General features: G+C 42.0%; 3 protein-coding genes across 4 annotated transcripts in view; 2 read left to right on the top strand and 1 right to left on the bottom strand.

Moving 5' to 3' along the window:
- The window catches only part of chrng (cholinergic receptor, nicotinic, gamma), a 5,640-nt gene extending 2,867 nt beyond the window's left edge, over nucleotides 1–2,773 (top strand). Inside the window, exons 7-12 of the mRNA XM_026313621.1 lie at nucleotides 25–225; nucleotides 645–759; nucleotides 896–1,010; nucleotides 1,127–1,391; nucleotides 1,483–1,616; nucleotides 1,691–2,773. Of these exons, the coding sequence (XP_026169406.1) occupies nucleotides 25–225; nucleotides 645–759; nucleotides 896–1,010; nucleotides 1,127–1,391; nucleotides 1,483–1,616; nucleotides 1,691–1,906 (1,046 nt within the window). The 3' untranslated portion in view covers nucleotides 1,907–2,773. The remainder of the gene's footprint in view (nucleotides 1–24; nucleotides 226–644; nucleotides 760–895; nucleotides 1,011–1,126; nucleotides 1,392–1,482; nucleotides 1,617–1,690) is intronic.
- Nucleotides 2,774–3,773: 1,000 nt separating this feature from the next.
- On the top strand, nucleotides 3,774–6,704 carry LOC113134202 (phospholipid scramblase 2). Its single transcript, XM_026313439.2, has 7 exons — nucleotides 3,774–4,083; nucleotides 4,175–4,252; nucleotides 4,371–4,563; nucleotides 5,427–5,538; nucleotides 5,626–5,725; nucleotides 6,045–6,103; nucleotides 6,439–6,704. Exons 1-7 carry the CDS (start codon nucleotides 3,774–3,776, stop codon nucleotides 6,463–6,465), a joined length of 879 nt encoding a protein of 292 aa, XP_026169224.1. The 3' UTR covers nucleotides 6,466–6,704.
- A 600-nt stretch (nucleotides 6,705–7,304) lies between these two features.
- On the bottom strand, nucleotides 7,305–10,448 carry eif4e2 (eukaryotic translation initiation factor 4E family member 2). Of its 2 annotated transcripts, none has more exons than XM_026313442.2 (8): nucleotides 10,291–10,448; nucleotides 9,334–9,445; nucleotides 9,118–9,252; nucleotides 8,848–8,952; nucleotides 8,571–8,723; nucleotides 8,336–8,476; nucleotides 7,778–7,845; nucleotides 7,305–7,686 (listed from the first exon to the last, which is right to left on the bottom strand). In XM_026313442.2, exons 1-7 carry the CDS (start codon nucleotides 10,308–10,310, stop codon nucleotides 7,810–7,812), a joined length of 702 nt encoding a protein of 233 aa, XP_026169227.1. In that variant the 5' UTR covers nucleotides 10,311–10,448; the 3' UTR covers nucleotides 7,305–7,686; nucleotides 7,778–7,809. The 2 variants fall into 2 exon arrangements, with proteins under 2 accessions (XP_026169227.1, XP_026169225.1); XM_026313440.2 differs by having other exon boundaries at nucleotides 8,340–8,476.
- Between the last annotated feature and the right edge of the window lie 72 nt (nucleotides 10,449–10,520).

The following is a 10,520-nucleotide window of genomic DNA, read 5'->3' as shown; positions in this document are numbered from 1 at the left end:
TTACAACTATTTTGTTGTTGTTAGAGAATGGAGAGTGGGTCATCAGACACAGGCCAGCTAAAAAGATTATCAACACTCAGTACACTAAGGATGAGCTGGAGTACCAGGAGGTGGTCTTCTTCCTCATCATCCAGAGGAAGCCCCTGTTCTACGTCATCAACATCATTGCTCCCTGTGTGCTGTTCTCTTCCCTTGGCCTGCTTGTCTTCTACTTACCTGCCAAAGGTCTTTGTCCCTTCCTTTTCTGTGTTCAACCTTCAACCTCAACTGCCTCAGGATTATTGAGATGTCATTATTAAGATTTTCTTCACATCTTAACTCATGAGCAAGTTTAATCATTACTATATCCGGTGTCAGTCTGAATGGTGTCCTCACTTTCTACTTTTAAATCTAAACTTAAATCACAGTTTCTTAGCGTGGGTCTTTAATTTATTATTTTGGTCTTCTCCTTGTTTGGTCTCTGAGGAATTATATTTTTGTGCTTTTATTCCTGACCTCTATGATCTGTGCAGCACTTTGGTCAACCCTGGGTTGTTTTTAAATGTGCTTTATGAAAAAATAATGAATGAATGAATGAATGAATGGGTATCTTTTCATGAGCACTAACCTCAACAATCAGACACTGATTGGTTTGCTTTTTACAGCTGGTGGTCAGAAGTGCTTCATGACTATTGCTACTCTTCTGGGCCAGACTGTGTTCCTCTTCCTTATTGCCAAGAAGGTTCCAGAGACTTCGAAGGCAGTGCCTCTTATTGGAAAGTACGTCCGTGTGCACTGTTCTAAGATTTCACTTCAGAGATCAGACTTTCAGTTCAGCTACTGACCATGGATAAATTGAAATCACTGATTGGAAACAGCGCTGGAACAAATGTGATTTATTAACCTTTGACTGCAGGTATCTGATGTTTGTGATGTCAGTCACCACCATGGTAGTGATGAACTGCGTGATAGTCCTCAATGTTTCCCTGCGAACCCCAAACACTCATAGAATGACAAACAAAGTCCGAAGGGTGAGTGTGTGGCCAGATCAAACCTTTTCTCAAAGGAATTTGTTTTGCAGCTGCTGAATGAGCATACTGTAAAGTAAACAGAAATCAATTTCTCTTTGAACTGACGTTGCCTGCAGATCTTCCTAAACATCCTGCCTCGACTGCTGAGGATGCAGATGCGACCCTGGACACCAAACAATGACAACACCTCCGGAACTGCAAACGGAGAAGCTCGGGCTACAGGCAGGAACAGTGTGTTCCTCGTTCCCTGCAGACGGCGGAGCTCAATGACCCTCATAACTAAGGCAGAGGAATACGCAACGAAAACAGCTCGGACTGAACTCATGTTTGCCAGACTCAAAGAAAGAAATGGTTTGATGAAATCAGTATTAGAGAAGCTATGTAAGTATTTGAATGAGCTTGTGCACGTTAACTGCACATGAAAATAAGTCTTTCCTTGTACTTGTGTGAATACTTTCTCTTTTGACCACAGATGATGGGCTGGAGGGGGGTACAGCTGAGCAGCTCAGTATCAGTCTGGCAAAGGCCTCCCCAGAGGTGAAACAGTGTGTGGCCTCCTGCAAACACATAGCCGAGACTGCAAGGCAACAGAGAAACTTCCAAAATGTGAGCTTAACGTGTACATTTACTCATCCCTAGAAATCAACGCAGATCCTTTACCTTTTCTTTTTTAACCTCAGGAGAATGAAGAGTGGGTCCTGGTCGCCCGGGTCATCGACAGGGTTTGCTTCATAGTTATGGCGCTGGTGTTTTTTATCGGTACTATTGGGATCTTCCTGATGGGCCATTTCAACCAGCCTCCCTCCTCACCTTTCCCTGGGGATCCAAAGAAGTATCTCCCTCCATTAAACAATCTCAGTGACCTGAATGAGATAAGAGCAGACCTCATGGGGTGAACCAGAAGGAAATCATCATTTTTAACCAAAGTGGAAATCTGACAGTGTCTGTCAGTTCTCTGTCACTAATCACTGTGGCACAGAGGGAATGGGGACAATACAGCTGTGTGGTGACAGTTGCCGATATGGATGTGTGGACTGTCACAAAGGTTAAAGTCAACCATGCTTGGTCATGGTGATGAAGGACCTGCTATCCTTGTGTGAAAGCTACTTTTGATCCATAATGATGTAATCTGGTGTTAGTTTTTCAAGAAGAGAGTAATTTTAATACTTGTTATTGTCAGCAGAATGCTCACCTCTGGTTTATTTTTTGAGATATCAGATCACACATATTCATGACTGACGTATTTTACAGCCAAGTCTTTCAAAATAAATGTTTATCAGTAAAAAATACTAATAGAATCTTGTGATTACACAACTGACCATCTTTCAAATATTTAAATCCTGTGTTTGGGCCTAGTTTAAAGGCACATTTTGAGAGAATTAGTCCCCCGGGCTACACCTAAAATACACGGCACAGCCCCCCACCTCTGGAAGCAGGATTTCAATTACATGGCTGAGTGGTGCCTTTCTAGCCCAACAAAAGGCAGATCCGGCTGGTTGGGATGGAAACAGAGTCGGGGGTGAGACAGAGATGGGGACAGGAGCAGGAGTGAGATCCCTAGACACACGCTGACAAAGCCAAACATTACTACGTGAAAATTAACACAAGCACACAGAGGTGGTAAGGAGGCTGGTGCTTAATCCCCCCTGATCGTAACGAGTAATGGGTGTTTGCCTGGTCCCGTCCTACTCACTGCTTGATTATCAGGGTCTGTAGATGCCTGGAGGATGAACTCAGATGGTAAGCAAGAGACTAAATTTTCTGATGTGCCGTTTTATAGTTTTATGTTATGTCAAATATAAACAGAGTAAATGCTGGAGGTAGATTTTAGCCAGCTCTGCACCTCTAGTACTTTTGTACCTCTAGTACATATATATTTATATAAAGGACATTGTTGTGGAGGAATATACACCATTGTATGAAGCTGTAAAATCAACTCAAACTAGACGAAAGGACTGAGTGTGTGATGTGAATAGAAAGGAGGCTAAGTCTGGCTGTTGTGATGAAATCACTTTGTATTGAGAGGAGAATATTGCTGCTAGGAAACCTGTTTGTCAGAGCCACAGCCAGCAAAAGTTGTTTTTCTTTAACTTTCTCTCATAAATTTAAGTTATTTCATCATTTTTGAAGCTGATATCTTTCTTTCTCAGAGAAAAATATGTTTTTAATCTATGGACTTTAAACTATTTAGGCCACAGGGGTAATGATATGAACATGACAGATCAAAAGACAATGTTCAGGTTTGTAGTGTCTACATAGAATTGTATGATTTTCGATGGACCTTTTAAGTTTTTTTGTCACACTTTTTAACTCCATAAACTGGTTTTTCCTGTCTCTTTAGGCATCTTAAAGTTATTCAAATGGACTGATTTGAGAAGGGAAAACAATATTCTGTATCCCAGGTCAATGTTCTGTATTAAAAGAAACTTTGGTAACCAAATCCAAGACCTCCCACATAAACATATAATTCAAGATGAAACTGTGCCTAAACCTTTCTAATTTAATCCAAATGGCCATATTTTGCAAATTCAGAATGCCTGCACTGAAACTGGTTTTAGTGCATGGGGACATTTTGGATGCAGTGTCTTTTTCTGTAATTTAAATAAATCAAGCGAATCACCTGATTCTGATACTGAACTAAGTAAATCCACTGACCTGATGTCTGACCCAGGTGTCATGCACAGATTTTCTCAGCTCAGATTGAACCTGGAAACGTCACAGCAAGGTTCTGCTGAGTTCCATGTATATTTTCAGATTTCCATCATGTCAGCGGTAACAAACCAGCCTCTTCCCTTTGGCGGACTGGAGCGAGAGAAGCACATCCAAATGATCTTCAGATCTTTCCAGGACCGCCAGGGTCTCTCACCTGAGCATCAACCCAAGCGAACGTCTCCGGACTGGCAAACTGCTGAGCCGCTTTCAGATCTGTCTTCGTACTACAAGCAGCCACCAGAAAAACTCATCAGGCCAGGGACAGAGGAGCAGAGGCCTGAAGGTGCAGTGGGATCAGACTTTACATCTATGCTGGAAACAGTCAGTCAGATTCATATCACTGCCAGGCCAGAGCTGGAAGGTAGGAAGCATAGATGAATTTGTGTGTAAAAGGGGATACTTGTAGTGCAGAGATGTGTCTAATTAAAAAGACTGATGCTCCTTCACTGTAGGTCCACACTGTGTTCCCAGGAGGATCTACAGCATCGCTACAGGCGTCAACAGGTCGCAGTTATTTGTGGCTGTGGAAGGTACAGAAGCTGAATCTGTCTTACATATTAAAGTCCCCTCTGCATTTCATATGAAGTGAATTTAGATGTTTCTCAGTGAAATCTCAGTCTGTCTGATCTGATCTCCCCTTTCTGGCAGAGAGTTCATGCTTGTGCCTCCAGTGTTGTGGTCCAGCTCGGGCTTGTTCTTTTCGGGGCTTTGACTGCCAGGGCTGCCAGGTCTTTTATTTTGAAAGGCCATTTAGAGTGGACGCCTGCTGCCTGGGATGCTGCCTCATGGAGATGAGGGCCTACACTCCTCAGAAACATCTTATTGGAACTGTATGCCAGAGGTAGGACAATCTAAATCTGTTTTTATAGGTGATTTACATTTACCTAAGTACTGTACTTACATACACTCTGAAATTGCCTAGCCTATGTATTTAACCTTTAATTCTCATGCAAAAACAGTAGGTGAATTTTGTTTAAGGCAATTAGAGATTTTTTTTTTAAGCCCCAGAATATTGCACCACCCATTTTAAGTTGACACTGTCAGATTGAAGACTGTGTCACATGAGCCTTTTTCCATGTCACTCCCAGACCCTGACCACCCTGAATGGCCATAGATGCCTGTCTGTAAATAGCAGCGAAAGCTTTTAGTGTTCCGCACAAGCCCGGGTGTCGTCTAAACCTGGAAGAGTTGATACACAAAACAGCTGTCTGCACGGAGACAAAGACAGAGCTGTACCGGGCTTGGAAGGAAGGAACGTGGTATCCTGCTAATGAGAGGAATGAGAGCACTCTGTCTCCTGCAGTCAAACCAAAATACTTCCTCCTTCAGCTGGCCTGAATCTGACTCCAGGGTTAGCTGAGGTGCCTTTGTGTGTCAAATTTAGAGTTTTCCAGAAGTAGCACTGTATGAAGTTCTGTCTAATTAGGACTGTCCTGGCAGAGGTTTCACTGATCAGAGATCTACTTGGTATAAATATTCTCTCAGTCGTGCTAGAATAAAGCATGCCCCACTTTGTGTTCTTCCAACACCAAGCAAACAATGGTTTTTGGTGCTGCAGAGTCATGACAGCTGAAAATGTGATCAGCCAAGCATCAAGCCTGGGCTGCACTACTGTGAGATGTAATGGCCGTTGTATCTGCCAGGTTGCTTACTGCATTATTATGGATGGAAGTGTGTTAAGTTGTTGTCTGACTGTGTTGCCAGGTGGAGCATGTTCACCCCTCTCCTAGAAGTGTGTGATTCTGAAGGAGCATCAAAACTCAGAATCCAGGGCTCCTGCTGCCCGTGCCGCTGCCTCTCCAACCAGCTATTTCAAGTGAGTAATATTTGAGCAACACAAAATAAATATGTCTTTCTGCAAGTATATTTCATTCAATATTTTCGGCCTTTAATCATGCACTAGATTGTCTCGGACATTGGTGAGGAGATAGGCACCATATGGAAGAAATGGCCTGGCTTTAATGACGAGCGTAACATGGACCATGAATATTTTGGTTTGGAGGGTGAGTTTGCTCACATAAAATGATTCTGATTGAATGTTTTTTTTTTTTAAAATATGTTTGTGACTTTATGAGCATCGCCTGCTCTTCATATTTCCCCTTAACACAAAATAGCGATGGTTCTGCTGCAGCACTGTGATACAGTGCAGCAAATTATGGTATTACCAATGCTTGTGTTTCATAAGTCTGAGAAATCAGGTTATTCAATGTAGTTTTACTACATATTTTGGAACAACTGTCATATTTTTGTTTTGCAATGTCAACTTTCATATCCCATTTGTATTCTTAATTAATAATTGTGCCATTTCTACATTTCACTCAGTGCCACTGAGTATGGAGTCAGATACTAAATTGTTGCTGCTGGCAGCCACTTTCTTGTTGGTGAGTATATCACCTTCTATACTCAGTGTACAAAAATATCCCCTTTTGACATATACCGTCAGATTATCACTGATGCTTCATTTGGCAAGTACGTTTTTACCATTGTAGTTTATATGGTTGGGTCTAGCTCTATCTGCAAAGGATTATATTTCATAATATACTGCATCTTATTCAGATAAAAGAGGAATTCCTCAAAGTAGATGTGTCAAATACATCCATTAATATAAAAAGTACATTTCACTGAGCTATACTAGTGAAATACTCAAGTACAGCACTGTAGTTCACTAATGATTTCATGACCGCCCTGATAAACTCACCTGTTTGTTTCTCCACAGAACCACATGTTCTTTGAGATGAGCTGATCGGTGAAAAGGACCATCATGGCTAAAAGACACAGTGGACTAAAAGTACTGAGAGACAACAACCAGATCACACACATCTGTTGAAACATCTGTTCAGATTTTCTGAAGTTACAGCACCAGTTTTTGACAAAAAGGACACTGAGCCAGCTCTAGCAGCAGATGCATATTTGACATTTATTGCTATAATCAATCAGGTAAACATCCAACATTTTTTCTTCACTTTTTATACACACACCTGCACCCATTATCCCACAAACATGGGCAGCATTGTAATTTTTTAAACAAACTACAGGTGCTTTCCTTACATAGTTCAACAAAACGTTCCAGAGGAATTGATGAAAAATTGTATCAGACCCTGACCCAGTTCTTTTCTTTAACTACAAAAAGGAAAAGCAGTGACAGTGTTTCAGGACTCCTGTACACCTTTGTTGAGGACATTAAAGCAGAGCCTGTAAAGGCAGGGAATAGACAAAACAGGGGATCTGGTTTGGGTCAGGCTCAAGGCCAGGCACAGTGATTTAGGCAGCTTGGTAGTCCATTTTTAAGATCGCTGTTATATGGTCTTCTGCCCAACACAGGATGGTCCTTGTCCTTTGAGATTCAATTTCCAGGTCAAAGATCAACAATCATCGCCAATTTAGTTAAGTGATCTCTGAAGAGGACTGTATTTACAAATATACACAATAATGGTCATTCTAGTTTCGAAATGACTAGAGGACCTATAGTTAAAATATAGCACTATAATAAAATAACTTCTACTTCCAACCCTGTTTGACTCCCAGTAAAAAGGATTTACACAGGCAGGAGTGTGATGTTTTGTTAAGTAATACAATTAAATCTAGTATTATAACAGGTTCAATTTATTCTGTGTTTTTGTTTTTATCAAGTACACTTTAACAGCTAATGGCCAGCTGAGCTGGTCCCCCCACTGATGGCAAGGTAAGAGATGTTACAACTTGCACTCAATCTTTTCGCCCCACAAATATGAGACAACGTTCTTATGTGGTCGATTAGAAATAAGACATATTTCTCTCTTCAGCTTGGTTCAGTGTTCTACTGAAATGCTTTTCTGTTTTAATTACAATTTGTCACAAAGAAGGAATGGTCTTCTTGCCTCTGTTCCTGACTTTATCTCAGTCTTCAAACTACACAGTGCCAAACCACGCAGAGGTGTCATGCCCCTGGACTTGTCAACCGCCAACATATCACACAAACACACACCTACATGCCGCAGACAAAAAAAAACAACATTAGCAGGAGTCCAAATAAATCAGAGAAGGTAGATCGTTAGTGGTTTAGAACCATTTCTTACCCTCGTAGATGTTTTTGGGCTAACGTCCACCACTAGCATTCACCAGACCATGGAAGTCTTCCCAGGCTCTGCAAGCAAAGCATGCAGTACATCATTGTTCATAATACAACATGCAAACTGTTTAGATATTTGTGCATTCATTTACTGAAAAAGCACATGAAACATGATTGAGTTGCATATTTAACAATGAAAAAATAACTATAAATGTTGCAATGAAAACAAGTGTAGTACCGCTGTGATGAATAATTATTTAGAGAAGCAGTAAATATTCACATTTAAGATGTTGGAATAGTGAATTTTTTTCCTTTAAACAAATTTACATTGATTAATTGTCAAAACCACATCTGACCAGTTTAAACAGCAAGAAAAATCACTATTGTTTTAGAGATTTCTAAGTTTTTGAAGCAGCTTCTATTGCAATACACTTTAATCCAACATTAAACTTAATCCTACATTACTTCCTGGGTGAGAAATTTTGTGAGCATGCACACATTTAAATGAGTATGAGAGAGAGAGGGAGGCTGGTTGGAGAGAAAATAATAAAATGAAAAGACATACATACTTAATGCTGTCAGTGTGTGTCTTGTACTCCATGATGGTGTTAGGGGGCAGGTTGAGGACTCTGCGCAGGGTGTCTCTGATGCGGGCAGTGGTCGCCTGGTCACTGGCTGTTTTGTTCCAGATTGAAATTATATCCTCCTAGGGGAAAAGAAGCATGAAGAGAAGTGTGAGTGTGTCCAAGCAGGCAGTGCTTGAGTAAATGCAGCAGGTCAGTGTTTGTTGGCGGGTTTACCTGGAAGCGTACTGACACCACAGCCCCACAGATCTCCTCTCCCACCATGAACTGCTCCCCAAGCATAGCCAGGATTAGATTCTCCCAGCACCGAGATGCTAGGCCTTTCCTCAGACGGATGATCCACTTCCCACCCATCTTATTGGCATCATCCTAAACATGACAAAGGCACGGTTACAGAATGAGCCGGTTATTGTTTTCAAAAGCAAACTGAACATATTAGATCATGCGATCTTTGAGTGGAGCAAGTTCAGGATATCAGCAACTGTGCACCTACCTCCCACATGGGTTTAATACCCTCTTTGAAGAGGTGGAAGTCACTGTGGCCTGTCAGGTCTCCTGGCCGGATCATGTGACTGTAGAAACGCCAGAACTGCTCCACCTTCATAAGGACAAAAACATCTACATTAGTAACTGAGAATGAATCAGCAAGAGTTCACCTTAGGAGCATTGGCCTGTGTCTCTCTAAGGTGATAAACGCAAGCAGAGAGGGTCCCCACCTATCTACTGTATGCTCTGTCTAAAGATGTCGGAAGGAGAGACATACCGAGGCGAAGCTGCCAATCTGTTTGATGTTCTGTTCGTAGCTCTGAGTGCTGGCTGGTCTCCCTGGGGTGCGTCTGGAGTACCAGAAGGTGTAGTTATATTGAAGAGGGTGCTCTCCTGCCCCTGGCACAACCATCTGCAGACAAGGAAAACATGAGTAAGACACTCATTTAACTTTGAAGCTGCAGATACATGAGTCAGTGTTTAATAGTCTGACCTTTTTCTTAGAACTGTTCTGTTCCTTGTCCTCTTCGTCAGTTTTTTCCTTTTCACTGTCTTTCGGTGAGCCTTGGTCCTGGTCGTGGTCTCCACTGTCATCGTCTTTCAGACTAGATTTGATGGAAACACATGCAGAAAACAAAAATGTCAATGTGGCAACTGTTTAAATTAAGGAGGATTTACCCTCAGTTTAATAGGTAGCTTGCATCTTACTAACATTCGCAGTCTAATACAAAGGTCCTGACACAGATGATTTACTAACTCTGTGGTAGCCTAATTATGAAGGCTGCTGAACCGTACTGTGTCATAATGGCAGGTATTTCTAATATTCAGTGTGATCTAAATGGGCTAAAATTAGGCAAAATAACAGAAACAAAGCTGGAGGTAGGATTAAATTCAGGGCTACTATATGACATTGCATTAGTTTCAGCCATGTGCGCCTAATAAACCGGCAACTGAGTATACTTTTTTCACAATGGACTGCAAATAAACTGTTTATGCTGCACACGTAGGCATCTCAATTTAAACTAAGTTACTGACACTAAATAGCTTAGCTCACTGTTAGCTAGCTAGTCGTACGGTAGCGCCAAGAGAGTGTAATTCGCGCCGAGCATGCGCACACCTTCCCCCGCTTCTTAGCCACTACCACACCGAGGACTCAGGGCCTGTCCGCCTTCCGCATGGCTAAGCTACAGCTAACAACAGAGCACATAGCCTACTATAGAATCGCTATGTGCGCTCTGTTGTTTCTTGATTTTGTTTTAAATGTATTTGTGTATGCTGACCTCGCTCTCATCGTAGGTTTTTAATCACACGGAGCACACAGCACCGTCCGATAAAGCTGACACACCTCTCCTTACACGCAGACACAGCTTTCATTGAGGTGGGTTTAACTTCGCGATGGAGAGAAACCCCTGTCCGGCAGGTATGTCACAAAAACTTTTCAAGTACTCACGCGTCAAATTTGTTGTTCATTATTTTCTAGGTGGGAGCTTTTCGGAGTCCGTCCACAGCCTCCTGAATTCCGCAGGAACGGCGGCGCGCACAGCCGACGCACGTGTACGCGCAGGCGGTGCGTGGGTCGTTGAGCGTGGAAATGACACGCAGCTTTTTTTTTTTTTCAGGTTTTCACCAAATGTATTTCATGTTGTGCAGATATACATACATAAACCCCAGGTCACATGG

This window comes from Mastacembelus armatus, chromosome 17 (assembly GCF_900324485.2).
Source record: "Mastacembelus armatus chromosome 17, fMasArm1.2, whole genome shotgun sequence".
Lineage (NCBI taxonomy): Eukaryota > Metazoa > Chordata > Actinopteri > Synbranchiformes > Mastacembelidae > Mastacembelus > Mastacembelus armatus.
This window is presented reverse-complemented; position numbering and strand designations above follow the sequence as displayed.

Bases quoted from the DNA above. Each gene is read 5' to 3' on its own strand.
- LOC113134202 (XM_026313439.2), top strand. From the start codon at position 3,774: ATGTCAGCGGTAACAAACCAGCCTCTTCCCTTTGGCGGACTGGAGCGA. The intron at 4,253-4,370 runs GTACAGAAGCTG...CCTTTCTGGCAG, and splicing joins GTTATTTGTGGCTGTGGAAG to AGAGTTCATGCTTGTGCCTC. The intron at 5,539-5,625 runs GTGAGTAATATT...ATCATGCACTAG, and splicing joins TCTCCAACCAGCTATTTCAA to ATTGTCTCGGACATTGGTGA.
- eif4e2 (XM_026313440.2), bottom strand. From the start codon at position 10,310: ATGAACAACAAATTTGACGC. The intron at 8,953-9,117 runs GTATGTCTCTCC...GTCCTTATGAAG, and splicing joins AGATTGGCAGCTTCGCCTCG to GTGGAGCAGTTCTGGCGTTT. The intron at 8,724-8,847 runs GTAGGTGCACAG...TGTCATGTTTAG, and splicing joins GTATTAAACCCATGTGGGAG to GATGATGCCAATAAGATGGG.